The 23,672-nt window shown below is 51.5% G+C and overlaps 1 protein-coding gene across 3 annotated transcripts in view; it reads right to left on the bottom strand.

The window, feature by feature from the left end:
• Positions 1–310: 310 nt before the first annotated feature.
• The window catches only part of MDGA1 (MAM domain containing glycosylphosphatidylinositol anchor 1), a 55,037-nt gene continuing 31,675 nt past the window's right edge, over positions 311–23,672 (bottom strand). For all 3 annotated transcript variants that reach the window (XM_081044945.1, XM_081044944.1, XM_081044946.1), the window contains exons 3-17: positions 20,413–20,587; positions 18,531–18,727; positions 17,588–17,720; positions 17,063–17,332; positions 14,904–15,233; positions 11,790–12,086; positions 10,935–11,219; positions 9,148–9,299; positions 8,112–8,289; positions 7,843–7,866; positions 6,696–6,848; positions 6,061–6,195; positions 1,670–1,800; positions 1,358–1,466; positions 311–664 (exon numbers count right to left, since the gene is read on the bottom strand). In XM_081044945.1, the coding sequence (XP_080901071.1) occupies positions 573–664; positions 1,358–1,466; positions 1,670–1,800; positions 6,061–6,195; positions 6,696–6,848; positions 7,843–7,866; positions 8,112–8,289; positions 9,148–9,299; positions 10,935–11,219; positions 11,790–12,086; positions 14,904–15,233; positions 17,063–17,332; positions 17,588–17,720; positions 18,531–18,727; positions 20,413–20,587 (2,661 nt within the window). In that variant the 3' untranslated portion in view covers positions 311–572. The remainder of the gene's footprint in view (positions 665–1,357; positions 1,467–1,669; positions 1,801–6,060; positions 6,196–6,695; positions 6,849–7,842; positions 7,867–8,111; positions 8,290–9,147; positions 9,300–10,934; positions 11,220–11,789; positions 12,087–14,903; positions 15,234–17,062; positions 17,333–17,587; positions 17,721–18,530; positions 18,728–20,412; positions 20,588–23,672) is intronic.

The following is a 23,672-nucleotide window of genomic DNA, read 5'->3' as shown; positions in this document are numbered from 1 at the left end:
CAGCCCTTGTCCTGGGAACAGAATGGCCTTGGGAACAAAGTTGCTTACAAAGTCCCGCTTGGCCCCTTCTGACCCTGGCCTCCCCCATCCCAGGAAGTCCCAGAGTCGGGCCAAGAGCAGGGCCCCCGTTTCTGCTCCCCTTCTGGTAAAGCCACAGGGTGGGCAGGAGCTCAGCCTTAAGTTAGGGATGGGGGAAGGGCAGAAACACCCCCCAGATGCAGCCAGGACGAGGCCGATGGCACCGAGGCCCCTGGAGGCAGACACCATTCCAGTGAGTCCCGTCTCTGCAGTAAAGAAGGTGCTGGCAGGTCAGATAGAAACTTGTGCTTTAATATATCTGTGTGTGTGTGAGTGTGGGTGTGTGAGTGTGTGCGTGTGTGTGGAACGACCGTCTGCAGGGCCTCAGCGGCCAGGCCTCTGTCCTTGTTCACTGCTCATCCTCGCAGCCAACGCAGGCCCCCTCCCTGGTGGGCTGGCCCTGCCCCGGGCGCCCCAGCTGGCGGGGGTCAGTCTTTGGTACGATGCAGACACTTTGGTGTGCCGGGGGCGGGGTGGGGGCCACGCAGCTCTCATCATCTCTGCAACGCCAAGAGGAAGATGGCCATGGGCCCCCAGAGCTGCGGGTGGGGCTGGAGGGGGGCTCCACTGCCAGGCATCACCACCACTGCGATGGGAGAGAGAGGGGAGACAGGCCAAGGCTCCGGTCAGCTGGGCGGGGCCAGGGAGTGGCAGGCAGTCAGGCGGGCTGCGGTAAGGCCATCCTCTCGCTGGGGGCCTGAAGGTGGTGGGCGTTGCCCTCAAGGCACACAGCACACTCAGCACAGATGTGAGGTGATGTGGTGTGGGAGCTAACTCAGCCTGCCAGGGTCCACATCCTGGCTCTGTGGCTCACTAAGACACAGAGCAATTCATTTGACCTCAGTGGGCCTGTTTCCTCATCTGTAAAATGAGTCTGAAAGTAAGAGCTACCCCAGAGCACTGCTGTGAGGACTGAATGAGTTCATGCATATACAGCTTGTTGTATCTTGCCTGGTACACAGTAATCACTCAGTAAACTTGGGCTGTTATTATGGCAAACACCTGGCCCCCAGGTGGGGGGCAAAAGTCACATCTGGACCCACACAGAGACGGACCCAGACACAGGCATTCCGGTACGTCAATAGCTTAGCCAGCTCGCGGAGGCAGGGTCTGGTCTTCTCATTGTCCTGAGCCAGGCTGGGCCCCAAGTGTTCACATAGTCACCACGTGCAGCCCTTCAGCCAGCAGCCTGAACCCCCATTCAGACACCCTCCTTCCCCTGACACAGGTGTCCACCCAAACAACCCTCCACAGATTTGCCCCCGCTTCTCGTCTTCACCTTTATTGGGATCCATCTGCTTCCGAGGACATTCTCCCTTCTTCAGTGTGACATCGTCTATGGCAATATCGCCCAGGTAGCCTGAGCCTCGAACCCCCTCGAAAATAATCTGGGTGGGATCAGAGTGCAGGAAGCAGGGATTAGGGCGGTTCTGCTGGACAGATCCCCAGCCTTCCCCTCGGTGTACCAGGGAGCCCCCCCATCCCTACCCCCATTCTGCCTGCTTTCCTCCTTCTGAAGTGCTTCGTGGTCAGAGCAACTGCCCGAGGGCTGGGAGAGCCTGTGAGGAGGCTCTGGGCCTGGCAGACTCACCTGGAAAGGCCCACTGGGGTTGATGGGCACATGGGCCTGCTGCCACACATTGCCCTTATTGCCACTGAGGGACCAGGCATGCGTATCCAGAGCCCCCTTGCTCCGGGACCGCACCAGGAGGTTGAGGGAGCCTGCAGTGGGTGTGAAGAGAAGTGGGCAGTGAGATCTATGTAAGGGCACCCTGGCCCTTCCCCATTCACCAAGCCCTCCTCTCTCACCACTGCCCACAGCACTGTTCCTGCTGGATGGGACTTTCTCCCCATCACATACTGGTTCAATGTCCCATTATCCCAGGGGGATTGGGGGCGGGGGGGTGACACGGGAAAGAGAGAGACAGCAGCAGGCCTTCAGTTTATCAGGACAATTTGCAAATTTTCTTTTATTTTTTCCCTTCCCTCCTGATCAGCTAATCCCCCGCCGCCAGCACACACACACACACACACACACACACACACACACACACACACACTGCCCTCTCCCCTCTAGACAGGGGAGTGTAGCAGGGGCTTATGTCTGAGCACACAGGAGGATTCCAAAACACACAATGCACACCCCTGGCAGTACGTGATATACGAGGTGAATTCTGGAGGTACAGAAATGGACTGAAAAAATTTTAATATGTATGTTTTAAGAGATGAATAAAGCTAGCCCTTCAAAACCACGATCTAACTAATATTAATGCTTAGGACAAAGCTAGGAAAAAAAGAATGTGTTGATTTAAAAAAAGATATTAGCATATGTGTGACATAACCAGGGTAAAAATAGCTCAAGTGAAATTTGGGAGGTATTAGTCTGTGGGTGCTGAGCCCATCTGCCCACAGTCACAGGGACAGGAGTTTTGGAGATGCTGAGGGGCACTGGAGGAGAGGGAGGGGGTCATGGCTTGGCTGAGAGCATCCAGGCAATGTCATGCCCCCTCCCTGGCTCTCCTGGCCCACCTCGAGCCCGCAGTGACATGAAACACCTGGCTCAGAGGGAAGAGGAATCAACTTAGGTGGCACCTGGAGGCTGGCATTTCCATGGCGCTGCCCACAGACAAAGTCACACCATCTGTGACACCAGATAGACAGACCCCCTATGGGGGAAAGCCACCAAATGTTAACTGCCTGAGATCAAAGGAGTTGGTGTGGACCAAGAAAAGCAGGCAAAACAGGTGGTCTGGGGACAGCTGGTGCCCAGAGCTGCCAGGTAGGGTGCGAGAGGAGAGGGACTAGGACAGCAAGAAATGACCCCTCGCCCAACAGCAGACCCAGGCCCGGGTGGGGGACCCTCCCCAGAAGATGGTGCCATGAGATGGCTGCAGCCAGCATCCAGTGGGCCAGGAAGTGACACACTGGCATCAGCAGGGCCCAAGCCCCAGTGCCTTCCAGTCTCCCCAGCAGCTCCAAAAGGACCACTCTCTCTTCCCTCTCCTAGAGATCTACCCCTGTTCCGATCCCCCTGGGGTCCAGCCTCAATCCCCATGACTTCTCTTCCTCCTGTACCACCCTGTCCCAAGGACCCTAACGGAGAAACCCCATGTTTTCACTGCTCAAACTAAAATGGAATATCTGCCCCCTTCCCTGAGTACCCCATAAGCTCCAAGACCACCTGCTCAGAGGCTTTCTGACAACCTCTCACAGGGATCAGCCAGGGCCCAAGACATTCAATCTTCCTTAAGGATGTGCCTGCTCACTGCAATTCTCCCGTCTTCACCTCCTCCAAAGCCAAATGGAACTGCATGCTGGAGCCTGGACATACTCCAACTTTCCAGCCTCTGGGCTTTTGCTCAGGCTGTTCCCAGTGCTTGATATGCCCTTCCCCTACCATGTCCCCCTGGCCAAATCCATCCTGTGCTTCAAGGCCTCTCGGAAACATCACCTCCTCCAATAAGTCTTCCTAGGCTTGAGCTGGAAGTCCTCTATGCTTCCTGGGACCTCTGAGTCCTTAAACTACAGCTCTCCAAGCCCAGCCCTCTCTCTGCTCAGGGGTGTGGCAGTTATGGGGATTCATATCTTCTCCCTACTTGACTCCTTGAGGGAAAGTTTGCGTCAAATTGCCATCAGTTCGCAATAATTAAATGGTGAATGAACTTTTCACAACTGTCATCAGGATTTTCACAGACTCTCAGAGTTAGAAGTTACCTCAGGGTTCATCAAGCCCAGACCTCCCTATCATTCATTCGTTCATTCATTCGTTCGTTCATTCATTCATTCATTCATTCATTCATTCATTCATTCATTCATTCATCTGATTGAACACCACTACGTGCCAGGCACTGTTCCAGGTACTAGAGATACATTAGTGAATAACACAAAGACCCCTGCCCTCCTGGAGCTTATGCTCTACTAATGGTAAGCGTTATAAAGAAAATAATGCAGGGAACAGAGAGGTATTTCAGATGGGGCGCAGGGCCCTTCTGAGGAGACCTGAACGAGACAAGAAGAACGTTCCAGGCCAGGGGAACATCATGCGCAAAGCTCTCTGTGGCAGGGAGAGCAGCAGGGAATGAGGTCAGAGGAGCGGGCAGGGTCAGGATCAGGGATGGGAGACCTGGAGAAGATGGTGACAGAAGGGGACGGCGCAGGGGAGTAGCACGCCCTGGACAGGGGTCTCCATAGCCTCCCCGCAGGGCAGTCCTGTCCGGGGACAGGGCAGCCCACTCCTTTGCTTACAGGGTCTTCCTCGGGTAGGATCAAATCTGCCAGGAAGCTTTCATTGACTGGTTTGCTCCACCAGAGAGCAAGTTCGGGAGCCCCCACTGCTCCCAGATACCCCGGCATCCCCGCACGTAAGGTCTGGATTCCCAGGGTCCTACTGGACCCAACCCGCTCCTCTTGGCAGCTGGTCCCCAGTGCCCCTCCTGAGCTGTGACCAACTGTCCTGCTTTGCCTGGGATGTGAAACTTTCAGCGTTGACAATGGGAAAGGCTGGGGCAAAGCAGAACTGCGTTGCATCGGTTACTCCAGCTGGGGAAGCCAGATGGAAATAAGAGGACTGGCGAGGGCGGGCAGTCCTGGTGGCCCACCCCACGCACCCCAAAGGGGCTTCTCACCAAGTCCAGACCCAGCCGTGGGCGAACTCATCTGTGTGCATGGTCGGGGGGCCCCAGTGGCTACAGGACCTTCCCTCCCACCATTCCAGTTCATCAGTTCACCTTGAGCCATCATGCGAGCTGCGGACACTGCTGCATGACGAGCCCTTAGGTCTGCACTTAAAGTCATTTCCTCTGCTGTGCCGCTGAGGAAAACAAGGAAGAGCCTGTGGCCTGATAAGGCCCGGTCACCAGGTTCAGGGTGAAACAAGGCTCAAAACAGTGTGTGTAAACGGGGCGGGAGCAAAGGGGTGAAGGGTAAGGGGATAAATAGAATATACGTGTACGGCTTCTATATGCATAAAGTGTTTCAAGAAAATGTCCCCCGAACCTAGTACATCGATTGCCTCTGGGGAGGGGCTGTAGGTAGCAGGAGGACTGGGAGGGGAGGGGTCTCTCATTACGCACCTTTTGTACCTTTTGCCTCGTGCAAAATATATAACGTTCCCATAAATCAGTAAACAAACAAATGAATAAACATTTTTAAAATTGTCAATTCCTCCACAGTCTTCCATAACCAGGCCCCCAGAGTTGGTCCCTGGACCAGCTGTTGTGGCCCCTATCCTTCTGCTGCGGACACGTGTCACAGGGGCCACTAAATCCTATCTGGTGCAATTAGCTGTTTAACTTGACTGTCCCTCCAACTTGACTATAGGTGCCAGGATGACGGGGAACTTGTGCATTCCTTTCACTGCAGCACCTGACGCCTGGCACAAAGCAAGGGCTCTAGAAGTGATGACTGCACTGATGAGTTCATTACTAATGTGACATTCCTACCAGCGACATCTGTTTCCAAAGGGCATTCCTTTGGTTTACATCCACTCTTACGAAGCAGGACTTTCTCTCACAGCTCACAAAGCAGCACCCTTCTAACCCTGTGTTAGGGTTCAAGGGAGTCAGGTGGACTTGGGTTGCTGTGTGGTGTTGGGCAAATGCTTAATGTCTCTGATGACATGGTAATACCTCGCTTACCTGGTGGTTATGAGGGCTAATGAGACCACAGATGCAGAGCTCCCAGGATGTCACCTGGTACCTGGCATGCACTCAATACATGCAATTCTCCACCCCCTCCAAGACTCCCATCTCATCCTCCTGGAGCATCTTTTTTTTTTTTTTTGGTAGACGCAGGGAGCCTTGATTATCCCACACAAGCTGGCTCTGGACCTCCTCCCTTGTCCAGATTCTGCCCAGACCCCCTCCAAGGATCTCTGATTCAGCCCAGGCCTCATGTGGGCTGGTGCCTAGCCTCCTGTGGACCCCTCTTGCCCCTCACAGCCCCAACACACACTGGGGAAGACTACCTGGAAACTTGACTCACCGATGTGCTTCCCATACATGTGATAGAAAAAGGAGACGCAGTAGAACTTGGCGCTGGCGTTGTACAGGGGACTCACCAACCGTGCACGGTCCCCCAGCTCCCGGGGCCTGGATGTCTCAATAAACATGTAGTAGCCTGCGGGAAAGGGAGAGATGCACCGACAGCTTCCTCCGCACCCCACCCAAGCCTCTTTCTGTCCTTCCCGTCACCATCACCACTCGTTTCTTAGCCTCCTGTGTCTGAACGGCAGTGCCTCACTCCAACCCACCCCATCCTCCCTGCCTCACAGAACAGGAGTCTAGGCCAGCCTTTATCAGTTCTTAATTCTACTGAAGCACTTCCTGTTTCTCTGTTAGGACAAAGCTATGCCTCCCATCAGATTGGGGCTCCTTGAGGGCAGCGCTGTGTCTCCCTCAGACTGGGGCTCCCTGAGGCAGGGCTGTGTCTCCCCTCAGACTGGGGCTCCCTGAGGCAGGGCTGTGTCTCCCCTCAGACTGGGGCCCCTTAGGTGGGACTGTTTCCCCTCAGACTGGGGCTCCCTATGGACAGGGCTGTGTCTCTCCATTAGAATGGAACTGCCTGAGGCCAGAACCCTGAGGTAGTCCTCCATTCCTAGCAGCAGGCCATGCCCTCACCCTCAGGGGTGCCACTTATGTCAGTGGGGGGACCGGTGTTGGGAGAACGCTTGGGGTTCTGGGTGAGGGCGTTCTGTCGTGTCCAGTCAAAGTTGTCTGTCAGGTCCTGGGTGTAGCCACAGATCTTCTCATCCTCAAAGTGGCAGGTGTTGTCTGCATTGGGGTGGGGAGGTTGGGGATGAGACAAAGAGGGTCAGCCTTCTCAGGCGCTCTGGTCCAGCTGTGCCCTCCCTGGCCACCTGAGGCAGCTCCCAAGCATCCAAGCAGTGGGCCCAGGAATCTAGGGCTTGAGAAATTAGGTAAAAGGACCTTGGACTACTTTGTTTCCAGAGCAGAACTTCTTAACCTTTTTGTGACACCACAGACCCTTCTGGCATCTAGTGAAGTTCAAGGACCCCATCTCAGAATAATGATTTTAGATGCATAAAATGAAATACAGAGGAAATCAATTATACCGAAATACAGTTATCAAATATTTTTAAACAAATTTGTGATATAAGTGGGCTTCTTTATTATCTAATTAAATCACGAGATCCAGTATTAGGTCTAATAAACTGCCGTAGTTTTGAAATACTAATGAATGTAAATGACATTTAGAGATAGCTGCAACAACTTTAAGGTGATGTGAAAACATCAGATGTCTGATGACAAAGTCACAAGTACTAATTATACTACTGTGGTTGGTCGCCTACACTCATCATTGAAGGAGATATTACATTTTTGCTAGAAGTTAGGAGAAGTTAAGTAAGTACATAGCCTTCCAGGTTCCAGATTCATGGAGCCCTTAAAGTCTATACACAGATTCTTTGGGGATCCATGGATCTCAAATGAAGGACCCCCTGCCCCAGGGAACAGGGGAAACTGATTAGCCTGGCCTTTGTTTTGGGGATAGTGAGTGATGCAGCATGAGGACAAAAGGCCCTGAGTTAGAGATGTCCCCCAACTTCTCTTCTGCCCCCCACCTTTAAGCCCCAGAATAAATCCTGGATATAAACATCTCTGAGCCTAGCCCTGCTCCCTCCTGCTTCTCCTTCCAGCTGCTGGCTTCTACTGCATTTCCTCTCTGGTCTCTCTTGGGGTCCTTTCCTCCCACCAGGGGAGCTTCTGTGTCCCTAAGGGGAAGGAGAAGTGGGTGGGGGTGTCTCACCTGATAGACTGGGAGAATTGATGGCTGAGAAAGCAAACAGGAAAACCAAGTCAGAATCGAGTGGAGCTGTGCAGAGGGTGCCTGAGCTTAGAACCAGAGGACAGGGTCCCCAGAGCCAAGACTGGGGCCAGAGGGGCCTGGCCTGCAGTGACAGAGCAGGACACTGAATAGTGGGGAGCCCCAAGCTCAGCAACCATGTGGGGAAGGTAGAGGGGGTCCCCTGGGCATAAGATGGGCCCTCCCTTCCCACCACCACCACCACCACTTACGCTCTGTGTAGTGAATGATGCGGGAGGCCATATCACCAGCCCCAAACGTGGTATAGGGCGTGAGGCGGACCTCGTAGCTGTGGGGCACACGGAGGTCAGTCAGAATGTACTCCAGCAGCTGCCCCTTCTCCACACGCCGCACTGGGATGGCCTTCACCATGGCATTGTGCTGATTCAACTGTAGATAAAGGGAGTTCCCAGGAGCTCAGCAGCCATGCCCTCCACCAGAGCATCAGCCCCTGCAGCCCCTGGTATGACTCTGGGGATCAGTGTCCAGGAGCAGAAAGAGCAAAGAACTAGGAAGCCAGGTCCTCAGTTTCTACGGGATAGAGCAATCACCCCTTCCATGCCTACCTCCCACGGCTGTCTTAATAATAGTGACAGCAACACATATTGAATACGTGTGCTAGGCACTGTTCTAAATGCTTTGCAATTATTAACTAATTTAATCCTCAAAATAATGATCCTAGAGGTAGAATATTATAATTTTACCCCCATTTTACAGATGTGGAAGCTGAGGCCAAACAGAGATAGCTTGTCCAAGTTCATACAGAGCTGGATTCTAGCTTAAGCAGTCTGCCCCAGAGTTATACTTTTCCCCCCCACCAAACTGCCCCTTGGGCTGGGCAGAACCACATGGTCCATAGACAGGACACAAGACCAGCATAGTGGTTCTGGCCTTGCATTCTAGAGACCTCGTGGGTGAGACTTTAAGCTCATGCCTTAAGTTTCTGCAGCTAGCTTCTGAGGTAAGAGAAGATTCTAGATTTCATGAGCAGAGCTGGCTCTGCTCCCCTCCACCTCCATTGACCCTGCCCAATTCTTGCGGTTGGGCCCAGAACATGGGTCCACAGGGGTCAGATCCCTAGCACCTCCCAGCTCCTGCTGCTGTGTCCAGAACACTTTCCCTGTGGCACTGAAGAGCTGTCTATAAGAAGGGTCAGTGTGTTCCAGCCCCATCTCCAACCCCTTCCCCTGGCTCATTGAGCACTTCCACGGTCAGCTGGCACCCAGAACCGTCTCTCCCTTGGCCCACCTGGCGGACACTGAGTCTGTAGTTGAGCACAGGGTCAACAGCGTCCGGCTCCCTCTGGGTCCACTGCAGCACGTAGGAGTAGTTCTTGGACAGCTTGTGGCTGCGGGTGGGGTTGGGGGTGTCGAAGTAAAACTCCGGGCTGTAGGCTTTGGCTGAGAGGGCAGGGAGGGGGGCATGGGGCCATGGAGGGTGGGGGGATGGGGAGAGACAGAGAGAGAGGAGGTGTGGGAGGGGGAGACAGAGAGGATGGAGTGGAACAAAGAGAGGGGATGGGGAAGACAAAGAGAAGGGAATATTGTCAGGAGAGGAGATAGCAGAGAAGGTTGGGGAGAATGAGGGTGGGGTAGGAGGAAAGGTGGGAGATGGAGATAAGGGAGATTGGGAATTTAAGAGGTGGTATTAGCGAGAAGGGAGCAGAAAGACCAAGGAAAAGATACAGCAAAGAGAAATTTGGGAAGACAGAATGGATATTAGAGAAGACACAGGGAAAGAGGGTTGGGGAAGACAGGAAGAAGGATCAAGGAATTGAGATATAAGGAAGAGAAGAGAGGAGAAGGATAGAGCGAGGCAAAAAAGGTGGGGAGACAGGGAAAGTATGGGAGAACAGGGGAGAGGGGAAGGAGGTGGGAAATGTCACCGGGGCCTCTGGCTGTCAGGGCTGGGGAGGTGGCCAGTGACCTGTAGTGCTAGCCCCCTTCTGTTGAGTGAGGGGATCCAAACAAGAGCTAAAGGATCATCCCGTCAGTCGGGGGCTGTTGGGAGAGCTGAGAATGCAGTGGAATGGGGGCAGGCATGCCGGGAATTCTGTGCAGGGCGCTGCCACCGGCTTTGACAAGGAACAGGCTCTTACCAATGGAAGGAGAAGAGACAGGGGTCGGCAACCCCGTCAACCCCTCTCCGTTTCCCTCGGCCCTCAACACGACCTCCACCCCTTTATGACCCACACACTCCTGTCTGCAGCCCCAAACAGCCCACCCGCGAATGGCTTGATGAGGAGATAGGGCTGAGAGGGACTTGTGGGCACCGAAGGGCCTGAAACTCTAAGGTGAAAGAAAGCTCAGGAAATGTGTGCTGGCTGTCCCAGCACCATCCACGAGGTCCCAGAGACGCTAGTGAGGGGAGTCTTCGCTCCTCTAAGCTCAGGCCCCTCACATTGGACCTGCGGTCTGGAAAAGAGGAGGTTCCCCATCCCCAGCCTCTGGAGCCAAAGACCAGGAAGGAGGGGCTTGAAACTTGACGCCTGAGATGGGGTGGTGCCTAGGGCTTGAGTGGGAGGATCTAAATCTGGTGTAGGAGGGGTTGGAGGGGAAATGTAGAAACAGCAAGAAGTGGAGAGCTCGGATTGGATAAGGTTGGAAGAGGTGGAGCCTATACCTCATGTAGGCGGGGCCTAGGCGCTATGTGGCTGGGCCTTTAAAGGGAAGGGCCCAGACGTGGTGCCCGCGGGGCTAGAGAGGGCGTGGTGAAGGAGGAGCTTGAAAGGGGCGGGGCTGTCTGAGTCCAAGAAGGAGACTGAGCTAAAATGGGCGGGGCTTAGGACAGGTATAGGTGGGCCTTGAAAGGCGGTCTAGACCTCGAGTGGGCAAGAGTGGAATGGGCAGGGCTGTAAGAGGAGGACATTGCTGGATCCAGGTGGCACGGACGGGTCTTGGAAAGACAAGGGCCTATACCTGGTGTAAGCGGGAAGGGGGCGGGACCCAAGCCGGCTGTGGGCAGGGCAAGAATTGGGGCGGAGCGTGGGCCCAAGTGGGCGTGATTAGGTGGGGCGGGACCCACTGGATTCTCACCCGAGACCTGGAAGAGACAGACAGCCGAGCCCACGTCGTTGGAGACGCTGCACTCGTAGCTGCCGCTGCTGTCGCGGGTGACGGCGTCGAGGCGCAGCTCGGAGTGGTCGGGGGCCTCGGCGGCGACGGGGACGGATGGCGGCGGAGGTAGCAGCTGCCCTTTGAAGCGCCACACGGCCGAGGCGATGCGCTGGGGGCTGCCTCGGAGGAGCGAGCAGCGCAGGAGCACAGGCCTGCCCAGAGCTTGGCGCACATCCTGGGAGCTGGGCTCCACTTCCGGCGGGACTGGGGGCGGGGGCTGCGGTCAGCTGGGCGGAGGGGTTTCTGAGGGGCCGCCCCACTGGGGGAGCGACGCGCTCGCCCTTGTTCCCGTGTCCCCCCGGCAAAGTTCTCCGGAGGATACACACAACATACCCATGCAATAGCCACACTCATACCTCCCCGACCTGCAGACACCTGCCACCCCTTTCCCAGCCATTCTTTCCAGCCGTGGTTCCTACACTGGGCTCTATTCATTCCATAAATGGCCCCTTCAGCTCCCGTGTAATGTAAAAGCAACAGAACGTCGGGGTTTAGAGCCTGATCCCTGGAGCTAGAGGGCTGTAGGTTCAAATCCCAGCACTTCCTCTCATTAGCTGTAAGAATTTACACAAGTTGCTTAACCTCTCTCTGACTCGGTTTCCCTTATTTGTAAAAAAAATATGTCAAGGTGTCGAGGAGGGTTTAGAGGTATCAGCAGTAGGTGGGGGGGTTTGGTTGGACTGGGGTGGGTGAAGGGGTAAAGACGGGACAGGCTTGGCTGAGAACAGGGAGAGACAGCTTGAGAGGTGCTCCAAGTGGGAAGGTGGGACTCACACTGCACGTTCAGCTGCACCTGGGCCTCTCGGGGGCGCACATTGAAGCCATTATAGCGAGCCGTCTGGCAGCGATAGGTCCCACTCATGTCGCGGCTCACGCGCTCCAGACGCAGCTTCCCATCTGGGGTCTCCTCCAAGGGCAGCCCGGAGGGCAGCAGCGCAGCCTCCTTGTCCACGCGGGACCAGAGAACGGGCGGCCGGGGCTTGCCGCGCACCTCGCACTGCAGCTCGGCGGGCGAGCCCTCGCGCACCGTCACCATGGCCCTGCCCTTGGGCACACTGATGGTGGGCGGCACTGGGGAGGGGGCGGTAGGAGCGGAGTTAGAGCTACCCACTGGCGTCCGCTCCGGAGTTTCTGCTTCCCTACTCCTAAGTGTGAGCCTCTCTTTCCCATTCCAGACCTCCCACGGACCTCTCAGCATCTCCAAACGGAACTCACCTCCCCAGGTCCTCTCCATCTCCTGGTCTCTACCTCAGGCTCTCCCAACTCGGAAAAGGAGCTGAAGTCGTGCTGGCCTATTTCTTCTTTCCCCTTACCTCAACGTTTTGGGGATCCCACCTTTTAAACAGTTCTACTAAATATCTCCTTCCTCAATACGCTCTCTTCTGCCTGCTGGCCCTGCTGTAGTTAAAGCCTCCCTCTTCTCTTTCTGGAGTGTTATCACAGATGGCTAGTCTGTACTCCCAATATCCTTTCACTTTCATCCAAAGTAATAATATATCTGGGCGTTAGCACAGCACGCAGCCAGAATAGACTGTATCTCCCAGCCTGACTTATGGCTAGCTGTAGCCAGGTGACCAAATTCTGACCATTGGGATTTGACAACATAAGCAGCTTTAAAGGAAGAGGCCATGCACCTCTCTTCCTCCTTCTTGCTGGCTGGAATGCAGGCTGATGACTGCAGCTGGAAATGCCACTGTGGACGAGGTGGCACATGCTAAGGATAATGGAATGGCAATACAAGATGGAATCTGGGGCCCTGAGGACTTGGTGGAAGAGAGCCGCCATTCCAGCAGGCACTGCTCACTTGAATATGAAGAAGAAATACACGGCTAGCTTGTTTAAGCCACTTTTATTTAGGGTTTTTCTCTTATTCATAGCCAAACCTAAATTAACTCGACACATTGTCCAAATGGAGGGTCTTTTAAAGATGTCTATGGGTCCCATCTCACATCATGTCAAACAAATTAAAATGTCCTACATTAAATATAAATTACAAATAACTCTACAAGGCACGTTGAAGTCCAGTTATCTAGTTAGCATAATTTATACTCTACGAACATTTATACATTTATTGCCTTTAATTTTGCAGTTTTCTTTGTATTTTGGAGCCAATTGATTTATTTTTCTAGGTCTAAACCATTTCCACAGGCCCTTAAAAAACTTCCATTCCCTAGGCATCAGGCTTATGAGCCAAATGGAGGAAACAGCCCTGTGCCCTGTTGATTACCTGACTTATAAAACATCTCAGCTCCCAACCCTTCTGTGTCCCCACAGGCTAACGGGCTGTCTCCCCCTCCCCTGCCCAAGGCTGCACTGCCCTCAAGTTAAAGCTCAAACTCCTTGGCTCTGCAAACAAGGTCCTTGTGCTCTGGCTTCTGCCACCCCCAGCCTCATCTTCCCTCTCCCATCCTGTGTCCCAGCTGTGGGATATTCCCTGGATACACCAAGTCTCATACACCTTGAGGGCCTCCCTATCTTGTCTCTCCTGGGCTTGTCCCATCACCTAGCAAATGTTCACATGGAGAATGGCTCCTCTGAGAAGCCTACCCTGACATCCCCTGGCAGCCTGGTACTCCTTCTCTCGTGTTCCCCAGGCTCTGCAGATCCTGCTGTTAGCAACTATGTCCTATCTAAGGTTTGCCCTTTCAATTCCTGCTTTATCCCAACAGATGTGTCTCCCAGGCTAGACAGTGGGCTCTGAGGATGGGTCTGTGGCATTTGTTTGGGTCCCCAACTCACTCCTCACCCATGGCCTGGTACACAGCAATGGGCGAAAGAGATTTGTGGAATCTGTGGAGGCCTGGTCCACTCCTAAAGCCCAGCTCAGGTCAGTCTCCTTCCGGAAGCCTTTCCTGACCCCCTCCAGCTTCACCTGGCTTCTCCCTGTGCAGATGTCAGGATGGAAGGGGCCTCCGAGGCCATCTGGTTCAATGTCTCACAGAAGAGAAACTGAGGTCCAGAGAGTTAAAGAGGTCTGAGCTAAAGGCAGCCAGCTCCTCAGTGCAAGGTGCTGGGGACTAGAGATGAGATTCTAGAGACCCTCTCCAAAGTCATCACCTCCAAACTCCTGTCATTCTCAAGGTGTAAACCCTCAGAGGTGGCTGAGCGCAGGCTCTGCAGTCAGACTGCCTAGGTTCCAATCCCAGCTCCACCACTTACTGTTGTGTTGTTACCTTCGGTAAGTTTTTTAAACTCTCTGAGCCCATTTCTTCATCTCTAAAAATTGAAGATAAACCATCTATCCCACAAGGTAAATCATAAAGGGAAATGAGATAAATATAAAATCATCAGAACACATAGTAAACACTCAATAAATGTTAGTCATTATTATTTATTACTAGAATAGAAACCCAAACCTCCTGGATAATCTGGCCTCTGCTGACCTCTCCATTCTCATCTCATTCCATTCTCCCAGCCATATTCTCCTTCCTTCAGTTCTCCAAATGGCCCACACACTTGCCTGCCTGCCTCAGTGCCTTTTCACATGCTGATGCCTTGGCCTGCCTTTCTCTTCTACCCTCCCTTGCTCTCCTTTGCCTTATAAAATCCTGCTCCTCCCTCAGCTTTCAGACCAAACATTCTATCTTAGGAAACTCTTTCCTGACTCTCATGTATCACAGTTTGCAGGGGTATAAATTTGTGAGACTACCTGAAAAATGTTTGCCTTCCTACTTAGTTCCATGAGGGCAGAGCCTATCTTGCTCACCACTCCACCCCCCGTGCCTAGCACAGCACCTGGCATATAATAGATACTTGATAAATTTGTGTGGCATAAACAAATAGTATTTTCTCCACTCTGGCTTCCCTTTCCCAATCCGTTGCCCCACCTCCACTCTGGGGGCCTCTCCAGCTCTCTCACACCTCCCTGCTGCCCCTTCCGCTGCCCACCTGTCTCAGAGGAGATGTTGACCTCGACGCTCAGGTCGGGCACAGGTGCCCCTGGGAAGGAAGCCACACACAGGTAGGTGCCGTAATCGCTGAAGTGCAGATCAATGAGCTCCAGGCTGCTCGTGACGGCAGGCAACTCAGGGTCGTTTCGAGTCACCAGCAGCCTCTTGGACATGCGTGCCGGCTTGCCATTCTTGAACCACTGGTAGGTCACCTTCTCCTGGGGCACTGCATCCACATGGCACGATAGCTTCAGGTCTTGGCCCAGCTGTATATTCTCACTCTCTTTGATCACATCTGGGGTGATCTGGAATGTGGCGTTCTTCATGGCTATAGGTGGATGGGGAGGGAAGGGTGGATGGGGAGGGAAGGGTGGCTGGGGCTGGCCCAAAGCCAGGGGCTATGTCCCACCCCCATTCAGAACCATCTCCTCCCCTCAAAGTGGCCCTCCTGGAGGTTGGCAGCCACTATATTTTTTGGAACTTGTTCTGCTTGTTCAGACGCAGTTTTAAAAGTTCAAAAAAAGCTCGCTGCAGAAAAGTGAGTTTAGTAACCATTAGAGCCACTATTGACTGAACATACACTGAGAGGCACTGTTCCAAGCACTTTACGGAGTTTATTCACTTAACTCATCCCACAATCTGTGAGGGAGGCACTTTAGTGTCCCCATTTTATAAAGGAGGGAACCAAAGCACAGACAATTTAATTCAGAGCCTGTACTCTTAACAACTATACTACTTTATTTTTATTTTGTTTTAAACCTTGAACTTGAAAAATACAAATTTTAGGAGGATGCACCAGAATGTAATTGTGGTTTTATCTAGAAAGTGGGTCTGAGGGGAATTGAAGGGAAATTTTAATTTGCACATTTTACCCTTTTGTGTGATTTGACTCTTTGCAACAGGTTGTGTATTTTTTATAATGAAAACCCAGGGCAATCATTTTACATGTAATTACATAAAAATGCAGAATTTAGAAAGAGAAAGGTCTTGCCTTTTTAAAAAATCTGAATATTGATTGACTTAATCCAAGAGTTAGACAGAACTCAATACTGGGTGCTAATTGGACAGGAGACTGGTACAACAGCAATAAACCAGAACTGGGTTGGGCAAAGCAGGCTGTATGTCACCCCAAGAGGTGACCATAAGTATTTGATGTAAATTGAAATCTCATCAACCCAGGTTTTAAAGGCCAAATGAAAACCAGTGGAGAAAAATAATCTTCTGATGGTAAAGTACCATCAAGGGAAAAAATAGTCATCAGCCACAATCTTGCTACTTTCTTTCTCACTCTGATTAAGTAAAAAGTCATAGAGAGTTAGCTTCTTATCATGAGGAAAGTCAGAGGGAGACTAGTCAGTGAAAGATGAGCAACAACAACAAAAAAGCCCATTTCTTCAGAAGACTCAATCGAATTTGGCAGAATCTAGAGAGCGGTAAACAGCCTGTATCTTTAAAAAATATACAATAAATAAGTAAACAAACAAACAACCTAAAGCTTCATAATTTAAAGTTTTCTCCATGAAGCAGAATAGCAAAATCAAGATCATATTGAGCAGCTACTGCTGACTACTGAGGCAGAGGTTTAGTAAGGAAAGTGTAATCCTTTAGATCGTGCTCCAAGTTTCATATCCTTTTAACATTTAATAATTATCTTCAGACTCACTGAAATGCTTTTCTAATAAAGATTTACATATATGTTATGTGGAAATGTGTGTTAGTTTTACTTTAACTCAGTGAATCATGTAGAAACCAGTGTAAAAAAAAAAGGCAGGAAATTTCTCTTGAAGACTGGAAGTCCACATGTAGCTTTTTAATCACAGTTACCCAATCTCAAAAAGAAAAAAGAAAAAAAAAAGAAAAAAATATATATATGTAATCAACACCAGCCCTTCCTACCTCTTGGATTGTTGAGGTTATATTTGGATATGTAGACTGTAAACACTAAATAAAACTACTCTTTGGTGAATTTTAGTCCTACCATCTTCTGGCAGACGCCTGAATTTCAGGGAAATAAAAGTGCCTGGAACATGCCTCATCAGCATATCTGACCTACCCAGGGGAAGCAGACAGGCCCTTCTCCCCTTTCATTGGTAGTTCCTGGAGGACAGGGACCCTGTCTGCCTCTGACTTTCCTCCCACCCCTCCAGAGCCACGTACATCGCACCAGCAGGTTGACGGTCTTCTTGGCGGGGTTGCCCACATTGTTGGTGGCTGTGCAGTTGTAGTAGCCAGAGTCCGGGGCCTGCACTGAAGGGATGCTGAGAGTGCCACTCTGGGCCAGAGCCCCCAGGGGAAGCGGGCCTGGCCCATGGGACCACTGCAGCTGGGGTAGGGGATCACCGCCTGTCAGCAGACACTGCACCGTCACATTCTCCCCAGGGTTTACCACCAGAGTTTCGTTCACAGACAGCTTCAGGGCTGGTGGTGCTAAGAGGACAAGGAGGTGGGGTCTTAGGGTATCATGAGGCAGGGCTGCATGTGAGGGATATAGGGAACTAGGGAAGCCATGGGGCTGGGGAAGGCCTGGAGGGAGACGAAAGGGCAGAAAGCAGGAAGCAGGCAGAAGGGAGGAGGGGATGCACTAGGGCGGATGTGCCTAGAGGCCTGTGTGGAGTGAGGCACTGTCTCCTGGTGGGGAGTCAGCTCAGGTGCGCAAGGGGATGGGCGGGAGAGTGCCTGTACCCGTGGTGTTGGTGAGCCGGAAGGTGATGGCCTTGTCCGGTATGCCACATACGTTGCGTACAGACACCTGGCAGGTGTAACTGGCGTAGTCCTGGGGCCGAAGGTTCTTCAGTTTCAGGACCTTGGTCTCCCCCTGGGCAACAGCGAACCATTGCTGTGAGGGGTCTGTGTGGGTCTCCAGGGGTCCTTCACACATTTACCCAGCACCAGAGGCTTAAGCAAATTATTATTCTAATTCCTATCTTTCTCACCCTCCACACCATTTGTCCCCAGGGAGCCTGAGCCTCACTAGATGCTGTATTCTCCATACCCTGGCTTCTCTGGGCCTGAGGTAGCCCTGGCCAGGACCAGGTCTCAGTTTCTCCACTTGGGGAAATGGAGGGATAATGAGGGCACCCTGCTCTGTCTTACAGCCATACCAACATGGAACTGGCTCCAAAGGCCATGGCTACAAGTGACACTCTGACAGCCACCTAGGAAAGCCACTTCCGAAAGCCCTCCCTGGTAGCATGGCTTCATCACCACTTCCTGGGACCGCAGGGAGCCTATGGGAAGTGGAGTCACCTCTCTGCCTCCAATTCTTGCTGTGTCTGCCCATGGTTGCATATACTCTGCCAGCCAGCGGTGGGCAGGGATGGCTTGCCTGCCTCTAGGGGGTGCCTTTCCTAACTGGCAATGTTCCCGAAGGACATGTTGCCTTGGGGACTCTCCTGTCCCTATCATTGTTCCCTGAGCTTTCTGTCCCGATTTTGTCTGCCCCAGGTTGTCTGAAGCCCAATCAGAATGTATGCTTCTGCCATCAGAACAGAGTTGTTGAAGTCAGGGCAGCCCCAAGAACTCCAGATGGTGAGGCCTCAGCCCCCAAGCCCCAGCCCCTGGTTGGGTACAGGAGGAAGACAGGGTGAATCACGAGGGGATCAGGCCAGCTACCACCCGTCCTGACCTGGGTGTAGAGGGGCTCGTAGATGTCAACTCCATTGTCCTGGCTGTGGGACAGGGTGTCAGAGCCCCGCTTCCAGATGAAGCGAGCAGGCGGGTTGGAGTTGACAGTACAGCGCAGGAACACCGTCTTCTCCTGGTAGAAGTTGCCTCGAACGTCACTCACTGTCTGGTGCACTGTGAGCACCGGCTCGTCCAAGTCTGCAAGGGCACAGCCCCAGGGGAGTCAGAACTGGGTGGCCCCAATGTGGGGACTTGGGCTTCTGGCAGGGAAAGCTGAACCACTCTCAAGGATGCTTCCAGAGGGCCAGATGCTGTCCCAGCCCTGCAAGCTTGACCAACCTTTAGAGCCAGGTAACTGGACTTCATGACTTCCCAGCTGTCCCTCCCCGGGGACCTGCATGGGGTTGTCAGTCTTCACCCTCCCGTCATGGGGTGGAGGAAGCAACTGTAGACTGGAAATCAGGAAACCCTGGTTCAAATCCCAGGCTAGCTATTAAGTTGTAGTGTGACCTGCCTAAGTCCCTTCTCTGCCTGTCTCCTCCTTGGTAAATTGGACTAGATTGGTGGTTCTTGCCCTTGTTTGCACAATAGAATCATATGGAGATTTTCTTTGTAATATTGATGCCTGGCAATGCTCATTAATGGTGTCAGGAATTGGAACAGTGATTGCCTCTAAGGAGATTACTGACTGGGAGGGGTCATGAGGGAACTTTCTAGGGTCCTGGAAATTCTCTTGAACTGGAAGGTGTTTACACATGCACATACATATGTAAGAATTCATTAAACTGTAAATTTAAGATTAACGCACTCTATTGGATGTAGGTTAATCCTCAATTTTAAAAGAAAAAGTTTAAGAAAAAATTCCCAATGTCGGAACCAAACCCCCAATTAATTCCATCAGAATCTCTAGAAGTAGGACCCAGGCATCACTACTTTTAAAAAAAGATCCCCTAGATATTCTAATGTGCAGCCAGGGTTATGAACCAAAGGCATTAACATTCCACATTCTATCATTCTACAGCAGATGTCCCAACATCCCATCATTCTGTCCTGCTTCCACAGCCCACTTGGATAGAAGCCATTACCAAGGCCGTGGGCAGAGGTGGAGCATTGGTGAAGCCCAGGTCATGCCTGCCAGCCCTTTCTAGCACCAATAACTAGAGAAATGACCCTCAGCTCCAGGGTTTGGCAGGCCCCTGGGTGACTGATGGGGTACAAAAGAGAGGATCTGGGGTGCCATTGCTCCCCACTCTATCAGGTCCCACTTGGGAGGCATGGGGCATATTTAATGGTTAGATTCATTAAGATGGTACCAGACAGGCCCTTGGGCCTGGCCCCACAGCTTCTGGGTACCTGGGTCAGCCTAGATGGACACAGAGGCAGGTGGCAAGCAGGGAGACAGTATCTTGGGGTTAAGGGGATACCCATGGTGGCAGGTAGGGACGGGGGGAGGGGCTTTCCATTCAAGCAGTAGGAAGGACTGAGGGGTGCTTGGTCCTGCATGTGGTCAGGCAGGGAAGTTTCAGAGCTTTCCCAGGACAAAAGTAGAGGCCTGTGGGAAGGGCACTGGACCACAGTGAAGAGACTTATCCCTGTGAGCAAGTCAGGAGTTCTTGGTACCCCTCAGTTTCTTCATTTGTGGAATGTGTGCCACCTGTCCTCCGTGACTACTTTACAGGCCGGTTTCATATGGGATTACGGAGAGGAATGTGTGAGTGCTATGGGGTAGTACACATCGGAGGAACCGCAGAGACGCCCCTCTATAGCACGGGAGAGAGAAAGTCCCTGTTCTCCACGAAGGTGCCTCTTCTCCACCGCCACCCACCCCCACTCCTCCTTCCCAGCCTGAGCCCCGGCGCCACACAGGGAGGGCGCCGACTCACACTGCACGTCCACGCGGATGGACTTGATGGCGGGCACGCCCACACCATTCTCAGCCTTGCAGTAGTAGCGGCCGCCCTGCGTGCGCGCAATGCGCTCAATGCGCAGCGTCTCGTTGAACACCGAGGTCTCCTGGAACTTGTCAGATGCGCTGCCTGCTGTCTTGGTCCACCGCACCTGGGTCCAGCCATCGGGGGATGGGGGTGGCAGAGTCAGAGGCCGCCGTGGGGCGGGGGGCCTCCGGGCTGAACGCCCTGCAGTGTGCCTCCGCTCCAACCCCCAGGGTTTTCCACAAGCGTACTTGGGACATGCAGGCCTAGGAAACTAACTCAAACCGACTCGTAGGAATGCACAGGAGGAGTAAGATGCCTCAGAAAGAGACTGGGAATCGAGGGTCAGATGGATGAGGTGTTCAAAAAAGCGGTATAGTGCAGTGTTCCAGAGCATGGATTTGTGGACAAATTACCCAACCTTTCCTGCCTTCCTTTCCTCGTCTATAAAATGGAGAATATTAACTCTCCTCCTAGGGTTACTGGGAGGATTAAATTGACGTATAATTAGTGCCTGGAAGACTAAGGTTACTCATCTCTTAGCTTCAGATTTCTCATCTGTGCAAGAGGTCTCCGGTAGCCAGCCTCCAAGATGGCCCCAAATGATCCCGGCCTCCTGGTTGGTATTCACACCTTACTGTTGTCCCCTCCCACTTTGTACCAGGGACGGTCTGTGTGACCAATAGAATGTGGCAGGAGTGATGGTATGTCACTTCCAAAGTCAGGTTATAAAAGACTATGATTTCCATCTTGGTTGGTTTCTCCCGTCACTTGCTCTGGAGAAAGCCAGCTGCCATGTCATGGGAAGCCCTAATGGATAGGTCCACAGAGGAGGAAGGGAAGCCTCTGGTCAACAGCCATGAAAGTTAGCTTGGAAGGGGATCCTCCAGACCCAGTCAGTCTTCAAATGACTACAGCCTTGTGAGAGACCCTGAGCCAGAATCAGCCAGCTCAGCCACTCAGGGATTCCTGTCCCACAGGAGCCAGGAGATAATAGGTGTTTGTTGTTTTAAGTCCCTAAGTTATGGAGTATTCGTTATGCAGCAATAGACAACTATAACTATTACATAGAGCTATACCCACTTTTCAGGGTCATTGTGAGGTTTAGAAACAAAGTATGTAAGGAACCTAAGTGTGGTGCCTGGTATATATTAGTCACTCAACAAATGTCTACCATGTTTCCCCGAAAGTAAGACCTAGCCAGACAATTAGCTCTAAAGCGTCTTTTGGAGAAAAAAATTAATATAAGACCCAGTATTATATTATATTATATTATATTATATTATATTATATTATATTATATTATATTATAGACCGGGTCTTATATTATAGTAAAATAAGACTGGGTCTTATATTAATTTTTGCTCCAAAAGACGCATTAGAGCTGATTGTCGGGCTAGGTCTTATTTTCGGGAAACACAGTATATTTATTAACATTGTCTTAGATTATGAGACACTATCAAGGACCACACAAGAAACTGAAGCTACTATTCAAAGTACCAGAGGTTTAAGAAAAACTGATCAGTTCTAGGTTACTTCGTCCTAAGGACTGGAGGATGGGGTAGGGAAGCGTCCATGTTAAAGTTGAGTAGGATTGCTTATTACTGAGACAGGGCAAGGGCCCTGATCCTGGTGAATAGGTCAGGCCATAAGTCATAAAAACAACAGGGTGGAAGAAGTAGGTGAAAGGGCAACCTTCTCATGCAGGGAGGGGCCACTGCAGGCCATAAGATTTCTAAACTTATCCTTTCGCCACCTTCAATACTACCCTGAAGGACCTAGAGGTTATAAAACTTGGGGAAGGCTACAGGTAGTTTCAGGCAATTGATACTTAGAACAAAGGGTGCTTTGGAGGGAAACAAGGCCATGAAAACATTTTTTTTTTTGTATTTGACTTTTGTGATTTTTAACATGATTTGTCTAGATGGGGTTTATTTACATACCGCTTAAGACATAGTTTGCATAGTTTGCCCATCTAAGGGTTCATACCTTTCTTCAATTCTACAAAATTCTCAGCCTTTGTCTCTTTAAATATTGCTTCTTCACAGTTTTCTCTAATCTCTTCTTCTAGAATGCCCAAGTTTATAGCTAAGTTGTAGCTTCTCATTGTATCCTCCTTGTCTCCCAAGTTCCTTTTCACACTTCCATCTCTTTGTCCTCTCCAGACTGCATTATGGCTGATTTCCTCAAATCTATCATCCACTTCATTAATTTTCTCTTTAGCTATCTCTATGGTATCAAGGCCAAGTTTTACAAAAGACTATTTTTTTCCCCTAGGATTTCTATTTGCTTTTTTCCATATCTAACTGATCAGGTTTTATAATCTCCTGTCGTATAGATTCTATTCCTTCCATGATCTCTTTAAACATTTTAAACATACTTATTTAAAGATCCTTTCAAATTGTTCTATGATCTCTGTTTCCTCAGATATTAATTGTTCAATTATTTGGATCTATGGATTAGCATTCCTGACACTGTATTTTTGAGTGGGTTTAAAATTTTTACTCCACAGGCTTGTAATTGTAATCAGTGGGAATTCTCTTCCACAGAAGTCCCACTTGGTCCCTGACAGGCCTGTCTGTGGTGTAGTTTTATGGTTGCCTATGTTCCAAATACATGGGTTCACAGGTTCCAACCAGAATTTATGTTAGTTTCTCAGCTTAGGGTTTCCTCACCACTTGGATAGTACAAGACACAGACAAGCTTAGGGGCATGCTCTCTTGTGGGTGACTCTGTTTGCACCCACACTCTGAAGCGGAGAGTCTGCTCCCTGCTGTGATTCTGGGCTGTGAGACAGAGGTCTTCTGGTCCCCATTCATAGGTGTGCCACTCTTGTCAAGCTTCCCGCTTCAGATAGAGAGTCCGTTTCCAGCTCCTAGCCATGGGCGGCCCTGTGGCCTCACCTCACATCCCCTCCGCGGGTGCATTAATACGACTGCCCTGGCGGTAGGTATACAGTCCTGGTAAGTATACAGTCCAAATGCCTCTGAGATGCTGCTGCTCCCCTATGAGACTGGGTGCTCCCCAGGTGCACCCTGGGTGCTCCCTGGGTGCAACGGGAACTGTAGCTGTATCCTCAGGCCCCATTACAGTGCTTGGCATATAGCAAGTACTCAACACACACTTGTTGTAATAAAATGAGGGCAAAGGGAGCCAGGAGGCATTTCAGGAGAAGTGAGCAGCAGTGGTTAAAGCAGGAATGAACAGGGTGT

The sequence above is a fragment of the Rhinolophus hipposideros genome (genome assembly GCF_964194185.1).
Source record: "Rhinolophus hipposideros genome assembly, chromosome: 3".
NCBI classification, from domain to species: Eukaryota; Metazoa; Chordata; class Mammalia; order Chiroptera; family Rhinolophidae; genus Rhinolophus; species Rhinolophus hipposideros.
Note: the sequence above shows the minus strand (reverse complement) of the source record. Positions and strands in the feature narration are given on the sequence as shown.